The following is a 21,667-nucleotide window of genomic DNA, read 5'->3' as shown; positions in this document are numbered from 1 at the left end:
TCTTACAACACTCATAGAAATAATACGGTCTGTAGAATTGCTGGTGTCTTCTCACTATGATCTACTACAATAACCACTCTTAGATCACTATACAGCTGACTACAACATGACTGCCCACCTCGTCTGTCATATGACTGTGCTGAATCAGTAATTTTACATTATGTCTGCTCATACGTAAAAAGCAGAAGAAAACACTCAAGAAGAACAAAAAAAAAATGGATTCCCCTATCTCCACCATTTCTCTTAGTATTTAAAATAAAGAAAAAAAACAGCTATGATGAAGAAAATGTCTTTTCTAAGGACACTGTGGCTGAGAGGCTCTGCTGACTTACATGTGCAGGGACTTTTGGGCTTTGGCAGCCTCATCCTTGGAGCTGTAGCGCACCACAGCATTGCCCTGGGTCAGGTTGAGATGGAATGTGATCAGGGGGCCGTGCTGCATGCACAGGGTCCGCAGAGTTGACCCATCAATCTGTAGGACAACAGAAAATAAAAAAAAATAAATAAATCAATTAAAATAAAAGTTTATCATTTTTTTTATAATTAGGCTTCTTTCTTTTTATTTTACTTTCATTTTCTTACATCTAAAAATCCATAAATAACATGAATATGTTCTTACACATGTTCATAACACTGAATTATGTATATTTCCATATCGGCTATTCTGATAGGACAACCAATCAAGAAATTAGCTAAAGAGAATACACACTTGTGGGGTGAGATTCCTCAGTACCAGCCAGCTGCTGGTCCTGTTGGAGCTGTCAGTACTCCATGTAGTTCCCTCTGCAACACACATAGACACCCAGTAAAACACAATGTTAACATTTTCTCTGTAATACATGTCAAAATTAAGGCATGTCTAATAGGAAATATATAAATACCATATACAAGTTATTTCCTGATAAATTCTGTGTTTTTAGTTATTGTGATTTTCTTCTAGAGGGCTCAGAATTTCTCGAATTGAGGGCAGAAGTTCAACAACTGAGGACAAATGTGACACCTTCCACCGATCGCTATCTCCTACCATGCATAATTCTTGTCAGTGCTCATTCCTCAGGTGCATGAATATAGAAACACTGTGTCAAAACAAGATCATGAGGTCACATGAGGCCTTTCGTAGAGCCGGTAAACCTCAAAATGTCAGTTTAGTAGGGTGTGTTCAGTCAAGATTTAAAGAGCGAATGCGTGGTTTCAGTTGTGAATGGCACCACACCTTCTTCAAGTTATGTTTGCAAGGTGTGGGAGGCATCATCAAGAGAAGAATATGTGTGCTTTGATAAAAACATGCAGAAATGTCCTGATTTATACAGACGTTAAACTGTCATTAGTGTAACAAATTCAGAAAAATGCTTATGCACGAAGCTGATATTTGTTTGTTTATGAGCCACTGGACTTATATAACAATAAGAAAGGAACCAGAAACTCACCAGAGGAGTAAGAGCCGCTCCAGCCTTGGGCCAGGCCCAATGAATTGCCACCCCATGTGGAGGAGGGCTTGGTGTTGGTGAGGCCTGGCGGGGGCCGGGATGGAGCTGTGGTGTTGCGTGGACCCTGCGGTACCTTCCACAGCTCGTGGGACAGAGAGCCTTGGCTCTGAGAGATGGGCCCTGGGGACCAGGTGGACTTCATGTCAGGCAGTTTACCTGCACATGGAGAGAGAAAATACAGAAGCTAAAGAAAGATTGTAGATGGTAGATGTAGATTCTGTGAGTAGAATATTATGTTTAGGAAACTTCTCTTCTTATTAACACCAGCGGTCTTAATGTATTAGTAGTGATGCGGTGAACTGGATTTTCATCCCTAAAAAAGGGCTTTAAAGAGCCTGGACTACAATTGCAAACTAGCAAAGGAAGCACAAGAAATAGTTTTATTATATAGTGACATCCATCAAGAAAGTATGATTCATGATTTCATGCCTTAAAAAACAGACACAGGGGTGTGTGCTAATGCCTTGCCTTGCTGGGCGAGGCACCCAGTTGTTGGTCTAAAAGACATTGACTTATTGTCTTCTGGTATGCAGTAACAAGCTAAGGAAAGACTAATAAACAAAGGTCAGGGGTTGGGTAGGCTATACCTAAAACAGTTTGGTAGGTGTCAGGAATTCCACATGGGAAAAGCTTGTGTAAGTGGTGCCTTTGTGTTTAGGGTTCCTGGCTGTGTAAAAGTGATATTTGTGACCTTTCTTCGTTTAATACCTCCGTTCCTGTCACGTAGCAGGTATCGGTTGACGTCGTGGATGTTAGTGTTGATGGTGGGACCACTTGGGACGCTGCCAGGGGTCATATTGGGGTCATTCTCTGGGTCAATGTTCTGGAGGCCCTTCCATGGCACACCGGGGCAGAATTCTGAGGCAGAGAAACATTGGACTGAATAAAGTCACAAAAACACACAAAATAAGAGCTTTAAATAACTTCAAGTGGCATCAAAAGTCCCTACTGACTGTAATTAAAGGATGTGTTGGCTTGTCAGGTCATACTGGGATACTTAAACAGCCCACCCCCAGTACTAATGTTAGTAGCAAAGTTTTTTATTCTCCCACTGAGAAGACCTGCTACCTGTACTTTAGCCGATTGGACTTCTAGTTATACTTTTTTTTAATTGTTTGGATGTCATCCTCACCTGGGGGCCAGTTAATGTTGGTCCCATTGGAGAGCTTCTCATTGGCGCTCTTGCCCTGGCCCCAGCTGTCAGGGGGTACCAGGGGGCTGGTGGGGGACTCGGAGCTGGAGATTAGATTGTAAGGGCTGTATGAGTCCTCCAGCTGTGGAGGCTTCCCAGGGGGGACCAGGGTAGAGGCAGCAGATATGGCACCTACGAAGATAAAATAAGAGGCTCTGTGAATTTGGTAGATAAATATAACACATATATCTGTATATGTGCAGTTTTTAACAACATGGGTGTAAGATGTGTTTGTGGCTGACAGTTTCTAATCTAAGTACAAGCTTGAATAGAAAGATAAGTAAGTATGCTGGGAAATGCAGATCATATCATGTTAAAATGGAAAGTTGTTTTTTTTTAAAGAAGTGTAAGAAAACCTACTTTAGCTGTACTAAATTGAACCAAATAAAATATATCTGTAGTTCTATTTATATTCATGGACCTATTATATCCTTGTTTACAGACTAAAAAGATGGGGCTCAAAAAATGCGAGCTGTGTGTGACAGTTCTTTAGTGGGGCAGTTTCACAGCAAAGAAGGGTGTTATGCTGCAACTCTAAGTTGAAAATGAGCTTGCAATGTGTAAAAACAAACAAACAAAAAAAAACAACAGCAAAAAGGAAACACTTTGGCCAAAACGTGTCAGGTTGTGTAGTGTGTGATTTAAATCCTGTTTGACAGCACATGAGAGCATCACATCATTTACTTGAATGGTCTGTTCATGTGTGCATGCCCCAACGTACCGTGCTTATTGAGGTTGTTCTCCAAGTTTGAAGAGTTACCAGAGAGGTTGTCCATGGAGTTGGAGTGTGTCCATTGGGATAGGCGGGATTGGGGCTGAGGGGGCTCCTTCAGGGACAGACCCCCAACCTCCATGCAGTTTACATTCATGTTTGGATTCAGTCCAGCTGAAAGACAAGAACCTTTGGTTTATATACAGTCAATGTTACGCTCACAAACTGTATGATGAAGTGCCACACTCATGTTTGCATGACAGGGTGGGTATTGTCATGGCTGTAACCAGCCAAAATTAGTGTCAACTAGCTGGTGTTCTTATCCCAGACTCACAGAGAGGGTAGGTGCTGTAGGCGTTGGGCGAAGACGGCGGCTCTTTGGTGTGCAGTGTGTCGGCAAGGCTTGGAGCCTGGTGTTGGCCTGTGAAGGGGTCCAGGGCTGATTTGCCGGAACATGGACCTCCAACAGGACCACCAGGAGGATGCAGGCCAGCGGAGGAAGAGGAAGAGGACGAAGAGGAGGAATGAGAGGGAAGTTGCTGCTGCTTCATCAGCAGCGCCTGGTACAGTTGACGCTGGTGCTGCTGAATCTGCTGCTGCATGTTGGTGATTGTACGTGCAACCTGAAAAAGAAGACAAGATTTGTCACAAGAGAATAGACAATGAGGGAAGGAAAACAAAAATATTTGGTGACAAAGAAATAGATGGAGAAATGACAAGGGAGGAAGGTTGAGATTAGAAAGCAATAGATAAAACATAAGGTGAAAAACAAAAGACAAAAATTAATTAAGGTTTAACAGGCTTTACTTTATGGCAGACCGCTGCTATCTGACAAATAAAATTGTAAAAAAGGAGAAGAAGGTTTCTTGTTTTGTAAAAAAAAAAAGGCACAAGCTCATGCTTAATGAGAAGTGACAAATTCCCATAGACATATCTAAATGCTTGAGCAACTCCTGTTGTAGCAATGTGTGTTGCACGCTCATGTGACAATAAAAATATCTTGAGAGAAAAAACTGAAGTTGTGTCATGTGATTTCACGTCAGTGGTCAACTGTGGTCACACACATAAAATAAATGACCTCCACAATCACACTTTATATGGTTTTAATGAGCATTTAGTTGACTTACTTGCTGCTCTTGTTGTCTAATGGGGCCGGAAACATTGCGTTGCGCCTGCATCATCTGCTGCTGGATTTGTAAACGCTGGTATGCCTGAAATCAAGTGAACCAAATATTCAATACAATAGGAAAATGACAACAATACAAAGGAGATAATGTTTCTGATTAATCATTTGTATAACCTAATTCAGCTTCAATTTTTATTGCATTGTAGTATCAGACATAACATTAAACATTTGCACAAAATATCTTATGTTTGTGTTGTGTGCTTTGTTTTAATTTTCTTATACAGAGATTAGAGCCTAAAAGAGTCCACATTACACTGCCTCAGCCCTCTAAACATGAGCTGTACAGCAAATAAAATCAACAGTGACACAGCGACGCACCATTTGCAGTTGCTGAAGTTGGTACAACAGGGTCATTTGTTGAGGGTTTATTGGTGAGGTTAAAAGTGCAGGATTCAGACCAATGTTTTTTGCTGCAAACTGTAAGAGCTGTGCTTGGACCTGGAGGTAATGGAAAAATGGGGAGGAAGAAAAGAGACCCGACAAGTTAGTCACTGCAAATCACAACAAGAGCACCTTCTGGCAAGACAAAACTAGTCATTACTACATGTGTGCAAGGAGAGAGATGAGGAGACACAAAGGAGTCAAGCCAAGAGCAAAGACTGTGTCATGCATATTGTTGAGATTTTACACAAATTGGAAAGTGTAAAAAAAAAAAAAGCTATCAAAACCAATCTTTGTATGCTTCAAACTATTTAAACATTTTTTGTACAGTCAGAGAACTTTTTGTAGTATATAACAGAAATGATAATAACCCAGTTCAACATGCACAGTACAACTACCTGAGGGGAGAGAAACTGAGGCACTTGAGCACGTAGACTAGGCTGGGAGGAGCTGAGAGATGGCACTGGTGGCTGAGGAGGCTGCTGCTGCATGGCCCGGTTTTGTGCTGCTCCACTACTGCCAAACATTCCACTGGGTATCTATGAGCAGAGGCCACAGTGGTACAATGAACTAATCAAAAGCAATTACACAAACCATTCCATACTATTTTATTACAAAAAAGCCAAGCACTATTCAAAGCGTGTGGTCCAGAATTGAGCATTAGGCTGTCTAGTCTGTACAAATGTGATGGGTTCTTTCAAGTGAGCACATTTGAAATTGTATGAAAAAGAGAACTTACTTAGGTGCACTCAAAAACCTACTAAAGGTCAATAATATTCCAAGCTCAAACTGTTATTTACATTTTTTTTTATATTTACCCTCAAGGTCCGGCTGCATACTACTGAATGTGCACCAATTTTTAGCACCAAATTGGCTAAAACAATTAAGCTGTAAAAGAATAATCATCCACATTTTTAATTTCATGGTGGTGGAAAGGTCTTTCTAGTCGGCCCGCTTATTGTGCCTTTATCCGGATTTCAAGGACATAGTTTAGATGTATTTTTTCTGGGCCATGGCTGCCTCTGGGGGTGATATTTGATAGCACAGTAATTCAGGCAAGGTCATACACATATATGTAAGCAAGAGAAAAGGAGATTTAGGAGAGTAAGTGGGTAAAAAAATTCAGCTTATCTGTTTTTGCTTTTACTGTATAATTCAATGTAAATCCTGCACAAAGTTACTACAGATGACTGGCTGTGCGTCTGCAATGTGATAACTATAAGTTCTAAAAGTGTCTGCATACTCTGATGTCAATAAAGCAGCTGCACAAACACAGACACTTATGTCTGTTTATACATTTAGTCTTAATTTGTGCAGAACTACGGTTCCATATTAATGCTTTTCTTTCGATGTCAAACTCAAATAAAAAAGAGGAAAAGCAACCACTATGCTACCTGTCTGTTGTTCAAGTTTTGCATGGCCAGCCCCGGGTTGCCCTGTCCCAGACCCTGCCCAGGAAGGCTACTGTTGGCCAGGGGGAGCTTCAGGCTGGGGGAAGGCAAAAATGGTGATGGGGGGGCATCATCTGACAGGACACCATCCTGGACCAGGACAAAACAAAAGGTTACAGAGGAAATAGGGGAGAAGTAAAAAACATAAAAAAAAGGTAATTTGATCACATCAGAAAAACAAAGCCAGCATTTTAATCTGGCAAATACATTTCAACACAAGTTTGGAATAAGTCTAAATGCTTGCAACTTTTAAGCAAATTTTTTCACCTTGTCAAGGAAGGTGTTGCGATCGGAGGAGTCTTTGGAGAGTGCAGAGGGCCGACACACGAGAGGCTTGTTCATGCCATTGCTGTAATCAGATAATCCCATGCCACGCTTGTCCAGGTCTGTCTTCTTCTCTAATAGGGCGGCTGGAAGCAGAAAGGAGAACAGCAAAGGTTATTATTATCATATCTAAATAAAGTGCATAAATAAATAAATAACAACAACCATATTAAAAAAAACAGCTACATTTAAAGAAAGTGGACCCCAGTAGAGGAGACATAACACCAGAGTTGAATACAAAAAAGCTGCTTATTTGTGAATAAACAGCTGAACTTACTCATGGCTTGGTCGAGGTTCATATTGTTGCTCTTCAAAGCCTCCTCAGCAGGGTCTCTCTGTAACACACAGGTAAAATAAAATTCAGACACACTTCATGGAGTTTAATCCACAAAAATTGCAATAAATTCACGGTATTTATACCGGAAAGCCCATGTCAGTGAGCTGCTTGATGAGACGGTTCATGATCCAGGCCTCATCAGGCTTGTGTACCATCTTCCCCTGAGAACACAAGTAAAAATATACTTTATTTAATTTTATCAATGCTGCTGTTATTTCCAGGGTCTTTTTACTCTGCCTTCTCTGACCTTGGTTGGACACTTCTTGGGTCCGTTGCCCCAGGAATTGCAAGAAGAGTTGCTCTCCTGTGAGGTGGGGCTGTTCCATACGTCCCCATCCTCAACGTCCCATTGGCTAGTGGACATGCCCATTTCCTCTCCTCCATTTCCCCAGCCATCTTGCATAGGTTTGGGGCCTGACAAAGAGACAACAAAGGCAGAATGATGTGACATAACATTAAACGTATTTTTTCGGCATTTTAGTTTATATGGAACATCTGAAGAACATAAAATGTTTCTTATGGTTATAATAACATTTTCAGTGTATCCAGCAGGTAATGTGAAATCTGACCACCTGGTGCCACTGTTGCCCCTAGACATTCTGCTCTTTTGGCTAAAGGTTTACACTAAAGCTGGATCCATACTCCATGAGAACAGAGAACGCGGGAACTTCCTCCCCCCTGCAGACGTTACGGCCACAAAATGACATCATTTTTTATCTCGGACCGCCCATTGTGCACACACATGGCCCGGGCAGAACTTTTTTCTCTCAAGGCTGTGCGTCAACCATGCTGTGATTGGTCGGAATTTATTGTGGGCATTATGAACGTGGAGAAGCGCAAGAGCTTCTTCAGGTTAGGGGTGGGCGATACTGAAAATTAAAATTTAAAAGTAAATACAGGGCCAGTATCTCCGATACCAATACCGATACCAATACTTTTACTTTGGAAATTTCATGATCATACAATGATTAATTGTTTGCCTTCTTTTTGCCTTCTTTTTGCCTTTAATTAGTTGACCATGATTAGCAGAATAATAATACACAATAAACATTTGTTAAGTAAATCAAGCTGCAAACAAAAGTGCAAAACTGTATAACTTGTATGAAGTTATAATTTCACAATCATGTCAGCGATGCTCCTTGTGACAGCCATGGCTCTTTATGAATCATGTAGGTTAAATAACATAATGAAGATAATTTGATAAAAGTAACACCTAAATGCATGTAGCCTAAATATGAAGAATAAAGGTCCTTCTACAGGTAATAATAATTATACTAACTATACTGAAATACATATCATTATATAAACTTATATAATTATATTATTAATAATATTTTGTAATTTGAGAAAAAAAAGATTTATTTCAGCTGGTGATATGATGACATTTCAGTCTTTCTGCTAAAATCACATCTTATCACTGCACTCAGAAAGACCATTAATTCATGCGGCAGATTACTCAGTCTAAACTTTCACTTCTTTAAATCATTTCCTGGATATTCATGAGTGTTTTTGCAGTAAAGCCTCTGTCAGTCAACTCTGTCTCTGGTTCGTGTTTGGGGATCTGCCTCTTCCTCCTTTGTTTACTCTGCAGCTCGAGGTCTTTGGGCTCTGCTGCTTTATGTTTGTGTAAATTAGTTGTGTTTCCACAGTGGCATGTCATTTTTCTGCACACCTCACAAGTAGCAGTTTCTTCTTCGTCTGTCGCTGTGAAATAACAGCGCTTCTCCTTCTCTCTGCTGTCTCCAGGACGCTAGCTGCACTTTACAGCCAATCAGGAGCTCCGTCTGCTCCGGCAGAGCGGAGGAGGAGGGGGAGGGGCGCAGTGCGCCTGCGCACTGAGCAGAGAGAGGAGCGCTGTTTGCACCGCGAGTAAATACGAGTAAAGTTGCTGAAGGTGTTAAGAGAAACTTCCACAGAAATATTGATCTCATCACGCTAGTATCGAGTAATTACTGATCCTAACGTTGGTATTGATACTATCGATATTTAGATCGATTTGTCCACCCCTACTTCAGGTGCAGAACACACAGACAGAAGGAGGATGTACAGCGACAATGGGCAGTTTAGATGAGCAGCTGTCAAACAGCTCCTGGAAGGAGAAACACGGTGCACAGAGGAGAGCGTCTGTCCAAAAGGTGGCAATAAAAACTAATCCCAGTATTGATCATGGCGTTACAGTGGCTCACGCACATTAAACACCGGGAGACGGGACGTATTATTGCAGACAGTCATCCACACGTTCACAGAATAAAACTCACACAGACCAGAGGTCTGCTACAGTCAGCCACACTGATCTTCTATCTATTGTCATGGTATACACCCTCTTCCCTGAACATTATCAGCTCATTAGGCCAAGTAACCACGACTGTGCGCACAATTTACAATACAACTGTATTGTCAACCTTTTGTGTGTGACGTGCGCTGCATAGGAGAGCCGTATGAGGAGTTATGCACACAAACGTCTCGCGGAGTATGGTACCTCCATGCCGAAAATAATTTTTTTTTATCTCTTACCACCCGTGGAACGAGTTCTCTGTTCTCGCGGTGTATGGAACAGCCTTTACAGTACAAATAACCAAGACCTACTGATGCTTGGAATTGCTTCAATATCAGCAACACTAATAGCACAAACGTAAACCCTCAGAAGTGTTTTGAAGGTTTACTGCAGAACTAAAACTAAAAAAAAGGTCAGACAGACCGTTATAATCTAGTCACACTTTATAATCTAACAGCAGTGCAGTTTCCAGTGTCTGGTAGTAGCACACACTTGAGATAGATGGGTTTAATCAATAAACTATGATTGAATACGTAGTCCTGCATTGTGTACTGTAGAATTAGATTTTCTAAATATTGTCTGAGTGTTACCTGGTTTGCAAGGTGCAGAAGCTGGTGGCCCATTGGCCCTGCCATAGGGGCCGGAGGGCTCGTGGCCACCTTCACCCCATCCTCCTACCCCACCTGGGGGCTTCCCCCAGGCAGATGTACCATTGTCTACAGCTGATGTTGGAGCTGCTGGCTCTCCCCAAGCAGGCTCTGACTTGGGCTGAACACTGGGAAGCTCTCCCCAACCTAGAAGACAAAGATAAATTACTTAGAAATTGTCGGTACAATTTTTATCATTAGTGACATAATTTCTCTGTGGGGCCTGAAAATCTACCTTTAAATGTATACATAAATCTTGAAAATCTTTTACCCAATATTACAACATCTCTTCAATAATCAATGTTATTTGCATAGCAGGCTTTTCAACACTCCTGACTGTTCATTGTAATCGTTCAGCATGAGTATGTATTGTGACCATCCTGGGTAGATGCAATGCAAATTGTAACCAGCAGAGGTCAGTAGGCTCATTCTAATGAAAGCTCTTTCTTGACTATGAACACAGCCTTTGTCCTTACAAAGTGCTATTGGAACAAGCTGAAGTGCAAACTGCTTGAAGTATCTGTGCATTCATGGTACTTCAGAAGCAAAAAAAGTAAAAACTATTTGATGCAAAAGTATTTTTTCCTGTTATTTTGTCACTTCATAGGCCACAAGTTGCGAACAACCCCTAATTTTAAAATTCTGTACCTCTTAAGTAAAGTAGCATGATTTTTTTTTTTTTTTTTTTTAAAGGTCTTTAATTACCTGGGTTGGCGAGGGACGGTCTACCCTGTGGTCCTGCACTTGGATGTGAGGCGCTGTTGTTTGGTGACCCATTATTGTTTCCATGGTGTTGCAGGTGACTTGGGGGCTGGCCATGATGGGGATGATGGTGCATGTGGTGAGGGTGATGATGATTGTTGTTTCCGGGGCCGACAGAGTGATTGTTGTTGTTATTGTTGGGCATAATCATTCCACCATTCTTACTGGGAGGTGGACCACTGTTGCCTGGGTTACCATTAGGATTATTACGATCCCACATGTTGACAGTCTTGTTATGGGTGTTGGGATCACCCCATGTGGACGTTCCATCATCGATCTCCATCTTTCGGCGAATAGAGGGAGGAGAGGGTTCTTCCCAGCCTGTGGGCTCCATGCCCTGGCCCTGGTCCTGTTTGTTGACCATTCCCCAGCCAAAGCTGTTCTGCTTCACAGAACCAGGACCACCCCAAGAACCAATACTGCCACCTCCTCCACTGCCATTGCTGCTGCTGCTGCTGCTTTCCTGGGGTTTGGAAGAGCCCCAGCCTCCCTGCACAGAGCCATTGGTACGTGAAGTTTCCCCCCAGCTGCTGTTACTCACAGCAGGAGCAGGTTTACCCCAACCTCCTCCTCCCCCTCCTCCTCCTCTAGGGCTTTCCTTCCATCCATTACCTCTCTCTCCATCCCACATGTTGCTAGAGGACCCATTGTTTTTGACATCTGGTTCTCCCCATTCGCCTGTGCTGGAGCCATTAGAGCCCCCATTGCTGTTGCCCCAACCATGGGAACTTTTGGGGCCCTCTCCCCAACTTGTAGGTGGGCTTTTCATCATGCCATCCTCCCAGGTAGGCGACTTGTCCTCAGTACCCCAGGATGTGCCCCCAGTTTTAGTGCCATTGGTGGGTAAAGGATCTCCCCAGCCACTAGTCGTGCCATTTGGAGCTTTGCTATGTGACTGTGCAGGTTCCCCCCATCCCGATCCAGACTGAATTGGCTGTGGTGGAGGGGCTCCCCAGCCAGAGGATGTTGATCCTTCACTATCACTTTTCCCTCCAGACCCAGGTCTCTGACTAGGACCTATGTTCAGGTTAATGGTACCTCCATTGGTTGATGAGGGTCCACTATTAGAGCTGGAGCCTCCTATGGTGTCTGAGCTGCTATTGCTCTTTGCATCATCAGAGTTAGCTTCTTCCATTTCCCAAACAGTGTGCTGTCGGATGGGGGTCTGTCCCCAACCTGTGTTACTCAGCACTCTGGGGTCCAGGTCCTGCCGGGGTAGCAGAGGGGTGAATTCCATGCTGGAAGATCTATCTCTGCGATGGGATCGACCTTCACTGCTGTCTCCACTATCCTCACTTGCTGGGGCTGTGCCAGTCTGCTGGCCCCATGAGCCAAGTTGCTGCTCTTGGCCTGAGCCAGAACTCCTAGCATCGATTGACTCCCAACCTTTAGTTGCCTCTCCGCCACCAGAGGATTTCCCCCAGTCACCCCAACCACCACTTCCACTACTTCCACCACCACTGCCTTGGCGGCCCCAGGCAGAAAGGCCTCCAGAGGGAGTTGAATCCCAGCCTGAGTCCTTAGGGGAGTCAGCTGCCTTGGTTTCTCCACTACCCCACACAGAGCTGCCTGTGGTGTCCCCATTGAGCTTGGATGATTCAGTGGGTGACTGGCCTCCCCAGCCAGTCAAGCCATGGATTGGGCTCATAGGCTCCTGAGCTTGATGTTGTTTAGTGTGGTTTGGTCCATCAGTGTTAAGGTTACCAGGCTCCATATTGAAGGACAAGTTTGTCTTGGCTGAAGGGTGCTGCTGATCATTTTCATTACTAATCATTCCAACCCAGCCTCCCCCACCATTATCTGCACCTCCCATGCTCCCACTCCCCATGTTTCCATTGCCATTTATGCCTGGGGGGAGGGATGAAGAGTTAGACACCCCACTGGGGCCCATGCCACCACCTCCACCACCCTCATGGCCCAGAACAGGCCAGGCTGATGGGTTGGCATTTGGATTAAGATTCAAGTTAAAGTTGGGAGAGCCCCAGTTATTTGGCGCCCCAACTCGGCCACCATTCATACTCTCTTGCTTCCCATCTGTGCCCCAGCCTCTATTACCTGCTAATGTGTTGGTTGACCCAGGACCTGTCATCATGTTATTGTTAGCTTTAAGGGAGGCGTAGTGGGCCTGTTGGCCGGCAGCACCTGTGGCCATACTCAGAAAACTACTCCTGCTGGTAGTAGTGACAGCACTAGTGTCTATGTTAGAGTTGGCTAAGCCCAAGGGGCATTCTGGTGTTGCTGGGTGGCAGGGGTCACTACTGCGGCTTATGGAGGGCCAAACTTCTGTGTCACTTCCGTCAATAATCACTTTGTCCCAGCTGTCGGCACTGCAGGGTCTATCAACTGGTACAGGGGCTCCCCAGTGAGAGGTTTCATACTGGGTACCAGGGCCACTCGGGTGGGATATGTCTAGGAAAAAAACAGGAAGAAAAAAGTGGGAAGAGATGAGACAGATAAATATACAGTTACTTTATACGAATACAAAAGAGTAAGGAAAAAGAGCAGTGGGGTGTGGAGCGAAAAAATTAGTTTTGACCAAGGAACTTCATGTAATACACCTTGGTTCACAGTCAGGCTTAGTTTCCCCAGTCAATTTTATCTTCTTGGTTGGTTAATGCTAGCTATCAGACCTGGCAGGATGAGATGGTCATACTTGCACATTTAACAATCCAATGCCTAATAAGAACGCACAGTCAAGCGTGCTCCATGTCATATCAGTTATGGCATATCCATATATCCTTGCCCCTGTGCAGTCAGCCAAACAGAGATGGAGCCTTTGCTTTTTTTAATCCATCGTTCTTTTTCCTTCAACCTATCATTGTATTCTGCTCCCAGCTTGTTCCCTCTTTCCATACAGTCTTTTGCCCCCCATTTCCTCCTCACTGTGTGGACTCCTTATCAGTCATTAAACACCCCTTGCCTGATTTCTCTCTCTGTCCATGTTTCCTATCACCTCTTCCCTCACCCTTTAATTTCTCCCTCTCTCCCCTCTGCACCCCTCTAACACCCAGTATTGAGAGGCTCATCTGTCTCTATCGTGGCTTTGCTGGCTGGGGCTGTGAAGGGAAGCCCAAGTGGAACGCCGCTCATTTATTGAATTGAAACCAGGACGGCCTCTCATCCATCACTCCCTATGCTTCACCAGGCCTACTCCTCCTCCAACTGCACTGCACTACGAAAGCACAAAACACTTCTTCCAAGCTTGTGTGAATAATTATATGTGCCTACTGGCCTCACACTACATGCCTAGTCAATGCATTAGGTTCTGTACATCTCCAATCTGGATTTTTATATATGCAGTATACAATACCTTATGTACATTTTGTCCTACTATTTATAGGTGGCATCATGTACGAGTCACAATACCAAAACAGAGCTTTTCCAACAATTCCATGATCAGCATTATATTGCACACAAGAATATTCACTAGGCACAAAAGCTTCCCATCAGATGCAAAACTAATAATAGACTGAGTCGATGCTGTAAAGGGGTAATCAATCAGTGTGAGGCAGTTAATCAATGATCTTATTAATGCTATTGGGTGAGAGGAGGGCGGCTATTGATTCAGCATGCACAACACCCTAACCACTAGGCCAGCCTCAAGCAATTGGCTGAAAACCCAATAAGAAATCCTGCTATGAATACCACAACACACAGGACAACCGAGCATATGAAGGGTTATACTCATCCAGTATCTCTCTAAAAAAATGTGATTAATATGCAAATGAAAATAATAGTCTATGATCTATTCTTCATTTTCTAAAAACTGTATGTTTCATCAATAAAGCAATATGTTAGGTCATTTATGGTACTATGTATGCAAACGTTGCTAATGAAAATGTAAATACCTAATAACCTAATGGTTTTGTATATAAAGTGCTCCCAAATGTTGCATAGGCATTATATAGCCAATGCTACATTTGTCTCACTAGCATTCAATTATAAACTTAAAATATTTGCTTAGCATGGTAATAGATTGTTGTCAGGATTTCCATAACAGCTAGCAGTTATCCAGAATAAGATAAAAACCTAGTGGTCAAAAAGTCCTCTCAAATGAGGGAAAGTCCATGTGTTGGAGGTGTATGGACTCATACAGAAATGCAGGCAGATATGGAGCTTTAAGATACTGTGCAACATTCCACAGAGTGGCTGTGAATGAAATTTCTACTCCACCACAGTTATCTCCACTCCCCAGGCAGCCTTATCACATAGGGTTGTCAGACTGATGGCAACACCACACGTTCACGCTAACACTAGTTTGCAATCAGCTGAAAACAGGAAAAGCAAAAAACAAAACACTGCGACTACAGTGATCCCTCACATCCGCTTAAAGTGTGCCTTTCTTTTAAAGCAAAGTTAGAAGCAGTTCTCACTGAAAAACAAGACAGATTTAGATGTAGAAATTCCATGAGTTTTCTATCCTCTGACAATAGATTCATTTCTGAATCAAGACCAATGCCAAATGGAATAGCAAGCAACAAAAGCAAGGGAGACCACAAAAGTAATTTTAAAAATGTCAAGAAATTCACTCGCATGTCAATTCAAAATGAGGGATGAGCCACAAATGTACAAAAGTAGTTAGGGCACAAAAATGAGAACAATTCAATATTTTAATTATGTTGTTATGTGTTCCTGTAAGCTTTGAGAATACTAGTAAGGTGCTCCACCCATTAAACTGTAAAGAAAAAATAAACTCCAAACAGTTGGGTCTTTTTATTTACTACTGCACGCTCTTATTGGCTTGTAGGTGTTTGTTTTCTAAACACAGAGAGAAAAACATGATGCCATCATTAAAAGCCACTGATGTTATTCTTTCTCTGCTCTGTCAACGTTTGCTTGCCGAGCAAAGAGCAGCGCCATTTTCCTCGAACTTGGACTCTATCCAAGAGCTCCACGGCTGTAGCCAGGGGAAATTTCAGTTCAGACAACCCCAACCTACCCAGTAGAGCTTCCTCACTCATGTCTACATTTTGTTTCTTAAAGCATGTAAAAAATAGGTTACGCGACAAGTTAATCAAAGTCTGGTAGGCTGTGATCTTTTCACATTCCTGTCACAGACTACAAATGAGGGAAATTTCAAACAAAAACCTTCCATAAAAAAGGAGACTGTTGCCTGTGGTAGAGAAAAGGGGTCAGTCAGGGAGAGGGAGAGTGGAAAAATACCTGCGGAGAGATGCACCAGCTTCATTTGCAGAGTGCTTACACAGATCTATGCAAGAATGGGAAACAGCAGACATCCTCTTAGTATGTCTGCAGTAAGCTACTCAGTTAAACCACAAACCTTTACAAAGGCACTACAGCTACTAAATGACTACAGTTTAAGCTATAAGCTATGTATACATTTGTGTAAACTGTTGTATATATAAACAACAACAAAAGGCCATAATCAGCTCAAATGTAAAATTTTTTCCACATGACTATTGGCTTGAAGATTTTAACACTGTCGTTGTATCCTTGAATACCAACATGTACGCATGTGTGGACTAATGCAAACCAGCCTCTTTTTCCTTTCACTTCAACATGCCTCAATTGTTCCCCTTTTGACTCCCTTCCCAGACATTCCAAAAAAGTCTTGTGGATTTCTTGGCAAATGATTGATTTAAGGGAGGGTTATTAAAAAAAAACAACAACGTGAAAAACAAAGACAGGAGGACAATTATTTCCATCCACCATTTGCAATCATGTGTCAATAATACGTTGCTGCTTTCATTCGGGTTGCAATTAGGAGGGCAGTCCCTGATTATGCTTTGTGAATTAAAAGGTCAAAAATAAAAACAATGGACCTCTCTGTGGCTCCTTATGCTACCAAATGGGCATTTTCCATGTATGTATGTGCAAGTCAATGCATGCAGATGCAATCCTGCTTTCAGCAAAGAACTATAGAAACTACTGGACGACAGTTAAATGATGACAAAACAACTCCTCAAGACGAGTATGCCAGCAATGGTTGTCATAAAACAACAGCAACAATACAGTGAAGCTGTGTGATATCAGTACAGCTGAAGAAGAAATAAGAGATGAACTCCTGATAATGAGACTAGCTGCCATCATAGAAATGGGCATTTAGCCAAGAATTAAATGCCTCCCCGCCCCTCCCCTCCCCTCCGAATGAAATGAAGGGCAGGGTGACAGAAAAAGAGAGGGTAGTAGGGAGAAATGGAGGAAGGTCTGGGGGGAGGGGTTGGTACATGCAGTGGCAAGGGAAAAGAGTAGAGAAAGGACGAACAGTCTGAGAGAAATAGTGCGGCAACAAACCGACATCTTTAATTTGATTCCGAGCCACACACTAAGCTTGATATCTCACTACAATGTGTGGGATGACATAAAACCAGAACTAAAGCAAGAGGGGACGTTTATTAGTCTTTTGTCCCCAAATAGACCCTCTCCATCTCTCTTTGAGAAGAGCTTTACACCCACTCACATCAAGGACAGCTTGTACTTGTTTTTCCGGAAGCAGGGAGAAAAAGAAAGACTGAGGGAATGGTCGCTGGGGGTTTAAAAATCTCATCATTCATGTCTGTTTACCTCTGCCAAGAAAAGAGAGAAAATAGGAGAGCGAGACCATGGTGACTTCTCTGGTTTCCCTGACAGAGGCTGGATTAATGAAGCCACTAGGGGGTTCTCTCACTTGTATGTGCGAGTGTGTGTCACAGCTTGAGTACATAGGGCAATCTATACCTCCTTTGCTTCATTAGACAAGTAGTCTTATTTTATGACTTTAAAACATACAAGTAACTCAGATCTAATGAGTAGTTTTTTTACCTTATCTTAATGGTACCATGTTTGAATAAACAAACCTGCATTTTTATAAGATGGTACTTGGAGAAGATAATCTCTTACAAAAATTAAATTACAAAATTAGGCTTTTTAAACAAAATACCCCTTATATAAACGCCATAGTTTATTTTACAAAAAGCAACACCTACACTAAGACTTAAACTTAAGACTTATTTAAAATTCAGCCCACTCTACCTGCAAATCAAAAGGGGCCAAATGAAAGGGCCAAGTGTTTTAACAGCACCCGACAGAGTGCCTTCTGGCTACATGCTCTGTCTGGGTGACCAGCAAACAGCTGTTCAGCTGCAGTTCCCACAGTCTTAAGAGACCCCCGCTCCAGCACCTGCTACTGGGGAGCCTGTCTGGATGGCTGCTGGCTGCTCCGGACTACTTAATGGTCCAGAGTCAGCTGGAGAGATGGGTTCAATAGAGGGATGGGAATGGGACAGGGGGTCTGTGTCTGGTAGGACAATTAAATGGAGTGGGGAGAGCAGAGGTTATGTCGGGGTGTGGTGTGTGAATACATGCCCTTGAATCGGGGGGGGGGGGATTTAGGTTCGGTGAAAAGGGTGTTGTGTGACAGCCTATAGGAATGTTATTCAATTATATATGCACATATACACACTTAATCCACATTTGCCTTATTTACCTCTTAGCTTCTCGTTTTCTTTAGAGGAAATGCATTTAACCAAAGTCGGACGTACTACCATACTAATTAACAGTGAATGCTTGTAAAGTATGTGTATGTGTGACTGTACCCTTTAAACTCTGAGCCAGCTGGCCTGCAAGGGAAACACAGATCTGAGAGGACACAACTAGGTCAGACTACTGTGTTCTCAATGCTGCACAGTCAATACATCTATATACATGTGTTTGTGTTTACATATAAAAAAGTGAACCGCCACATCAACACATCCCTTAGGGCCTCAGTAACCTCACTAGAGGTCAAAACTGTCTGTCCTCACAACAAGGTTCATCCTAAACATACATAAATAGGAAAGAAAACCATGGGTCCATATTTATCATCATATGGGAATGGCATGAATTCTCAAATCTGACACACAATTATTTATCTCTTGAACTGTAATTTAACGAGTGCCTACATGATCCATCTGACAGAGCAAGGTATTTAACAATTAATCTACTACAAAGACAGTAAAGAATAAAGTAGGGAATTCAGGCCTGAAGTGCTGCATTTAACTGCAATGTCCACTCTCTAAATTATGTATGCTAGAATCATGCAACAACGGGGGCGCTGGCTTGAGGCTATTAGCTGAGCAGACAGAAAAGAACAGACTGTGGACTGGAAGCCCTCGGGACAAGAACAAGAGTGGAAAGGAGGTGGAAACCTTGCCAATGGCTACTCTGCCACAAGCTGTGTTGTACTCGGAGGCCCCTGGGAAAACCAGAAAGAGGCAAAGGCCAACCAGGACAACAACTGCTGAACTAGGACAATAATGAAGACATTATAGGTTAATACACTCAACCAGGGGATCCTAACTAGTGTGGAGCCCAAAGGATAGACATATTCTTTTAATTCTAAAGGCTTAGCCATATTGCTTCTCTTCAGTGAACTAAGCCTGCGGCCAAATTTAGATCCTGGCCCACAGATGAGAAAGCCCTGCATTAAATAGTTCAGCACAGAGGGAGCATATTAGTATAATATATTGGGAGGATTTTATCCTACATCTACATGGACCATAATCATATGTTTGATATGTATACAGAACAACAGAGCACAGAGGCCAGTTGCTTCTGTAGCATCACAGCTGCTGCAGATCCTTTTACCGAGTGCCCAGTGTTCTCACAGTAAATGTTGAGTCAATAATGAATGGCGGCACCCAGCAGCAAAGCAGCATTGATCAAAACAAAGAAAGGAAGTCTACAAGGATGCAAGCAGATGCTCATGCTAGCTCTTGCTCAAATAGCTTATCATAAAAATATTGCATGATGTGTTAGAGAGATATTCTGACATCTACGTCTCTATACTATCTATGTCAAGAGCATGTGAGATACTAAAGCTTTGGTGTCTGTGTACATTTGGCAGATGTTTGTGATTACTTCACAGACAGGTATGTCCTTCACAAACACATGTTCAGAATGCCACAGATACGCACTACAGATACTGTAGTAACACGGGAGTAAACACATAAAAAGGAAAATGTCCTAACTACTATAAAAATGATTGTCTTATTGTCTTGTCTCACCATTATTTAGCTGTAAATTACTTGCATACAAGTGCACACAAATCACTTTAAGGCAGGTTCAGTTAGAGGCCAAGGGGGGAGGTTCATTAAAAACCTTCTGCTGGCTACAGAGGTCTGAGTGTTGCAGTGAATTGGGGAAAAGTGCATGCAACGGATAAAACAACATATCCATTCTCTTTTCACTCAGACCAAACTCTTGGATTTGCATTATTACTGCCAGTGTTTTTAAAACACCACAATCTAGCCCTGCACACTGATATGCCTCAGACATACTTTGGAAACAGCCATGAGAACTCTGTCAGAATACCTTTGAAAGGAAAAGGGAAGAGCAAGGAAGCAGTCAACTCAAATCTTGGGGGACTTAATTGTTATGTTTGAATTCTGTCAGCCTAACTACACAGAGTTAGGTGCAGTATCCTTCCAATATTTTCCACTGACAGAAAGATAATGTTTGCTGTTAAACTATAATTACAATCATGATTATTTATTCTACCTACAAAGCTGCGAGTCAGCCAACATGCAAAAAAGTGACTAAATTTAACAACATTTTTATGATGTTAAGATTAGAAGAAAACAAAAGCTCAGAAATCCATTCCAGGGCAATGTTTTTACTATGCTGACACAAACCTGGGTGGTGTTTGCCCGCACTGGACGTGGCAGAGTTTGGGGTAGTGCTGCTGGTAGTTGTAGAAGAAGAAGAGTAAGATGATGAGAGTGAAGAGGAGGAGGAAGAGGAGGAGAAGAGAGTGAGAGCGCTGAAGGCTCCTGCAGGCAGTGGCTGGCCTCTCTTCAGTAGCTGCTTTTGCTCCTGCTGACGGAAGCGCGGGGGCACCTCTCTGGGCGGGTAGCGAGCACTGGCAGAGGACAACTGGCACTGCTGTTGAGAGGGAGTCTGAGTCGGGAGCTGGCTATTGCAGGGGGCACGCTTGCCATTGCCAGAAGAAGAGGAGAGGAGCAGCGTGGGGCTGGCGGGGTGGAGGTGGGATGGGCCGGGACTGGGCTTAGTGGGATCAGGCTCTGGCACTGGACAGATACAATACACGGGCACACAAGCATCCACACACAGAAAGACACATGCAGGTAGCAAGGTATTAATGTCTGGGTTAACTTACTATCAGTCCTTTATAAACCATGAGTTATATTTGTGTGGGACAGCACTGACTTGGTACAAAGGATATAGGAAATAATAGCTAGTTGTTTTATGTCTTCGATACAGGACAATATAAGGCTATGTCATGAAGTTAACATATATTAGTATAGGTTGAGGAAGATGCTAGCAACATGTTTTACCTCCAAAAACATGTACACACTATAAATTACATTTTGTCACTGGACAGTGAATTGTCTTTTATGAATAGTGCTCTGCAGGTGTTTGGAAGCTTTCACTGCATCTATTTCTCCATGCACTGCTTGTGTGGACTATTGCTTTAAGTTAACTGCCTCATGCATTCTGTTGTTGAACATATGTTACTGGCCCAGATGCACGCCATGAAAAGGTCATATTTTTTCTGCTGACTGAACAGCAACACACACAAACACATAGAGACACCTTCTTTCCTCCTCATTATGCTCTCTCTTCCCTTGCTCTTTTCCCACATACACACTCACACACCTTTCCCTGCTGGTTTGGCCTCAGTCTGACCCCTTCCCTGTGGTTACAGTGACCAGCCAGCCATCTAATTGAGTGTTAGCCTGTAAGGTGTTATTATTAGCAGGACCTGGATAGCTAGCAACCAAACAGATTGGCTAGCCAGAGTTTCCTCTCCAGGGTGCTGCTACACTAAAAAAAACACCTTAATATTTTTTTTCCAGAGAAGCATATTGGTGTGAGTCTGTGGCTGTATGCACACATAGGTTTGAGTGGAGAGGTAGGCAGGAATAGCAGTAAATTAACCGAGAGTTCCCTGCGCAGAAATAGCTGCTTTTATA

The 21,667-nt window shown here is 42.8% G+C and overlaps 1 protein-coding gene across 2 annotated transcripts in view; it reads right to left on the bottom strand.

Annotated features, from left to right (window-relative positions):
• Nucleotides 1-21,667, bottom strand: part of tnrc6c2 (trinucleotide repeat containing adaptor 6C2) — a 48,841-nt gene that overhangs the window by 6,451 nt on the left and 20,723 nt on the right. The window contains exons 4-21 of one of the 2 annotated variants that reach the window (XM_028418126.1): nt 20,366-20,761; nt 10,698-13,163; nt 9,936-10,139; nt 7,318-7,484; nt 7,154-7,231; nt 7,011-7,068; nt 6,677-6,819; nt 6,353-6,499; nt 5,357-5,497; nt 4,896-5,015; nt 4,519-4,602; nt 3,726-4,014; nt 3,401-3,565; nt 2,620-2,811; nt 2,196-2,345; nt 1,428-1,643; nt 710-783; nt 333-472 (exon numbers count right to left, since the gene is read on the bottom strand). In XM_028418126.1, coding sequence (XP_028273927.1) covers nt 333-472; nt 710-783; nt 1,428-1,643; nt 2,196-2,345; nt 2,620-2,811; nt 3,401-3,565; nt 3,726-4,014; nt 4,519-4,602; nt 4,896-5,015; nt 5,357-5,497; nt 6,353-6,499; nt 6,677-6,819; nt 7,011-7,068; nt 7,154-7,231; nt 7,318-7,484; nt 9,936-10,139; nt 10,698-13,163; nt 20,366-20,761 — 5,230 coding nt within the window. The remainder of the gene's footprint in view (nt 1-332; nt 473-709; nt 784-1,427; nt 1,644-2,195; nt 2,346-2,619; nt 2,812-3,400; nt 3,566-3,725; nt 4,015-4,518; nt 4,603-4,895; nt 5,016-5,356; nt 5,498-6,352; nt 6,500-6,676; nt 6,820-7,010; nt 7,069-7,153; nt 7,232-7,317; nt 7,485-9,935; nt 10,140-10,697; nt 13,164-20,365; nt 20,762-21,667) is intronic. The other variant, XM_028418135.1, reaches the window with a different exon arrangement.

This window comes from Parambassis ranga, chromosome 1 (genome assembly GCF_900634625.1).
Source record: "Parambassis ranga chromosome 1, fParRan2.1, whole genome shotgun sequence".
Classification (NCBI taxonomy): Eukaryota; Metazoa; Chordata; class Actinopteri; family Ambassidae; genus Parambassis; species Parambassis ranga.
Note: the sequence above shows the minus strand (reverse complement) of the source record. Positions and strands in the feature narration are given on the sequence as shown.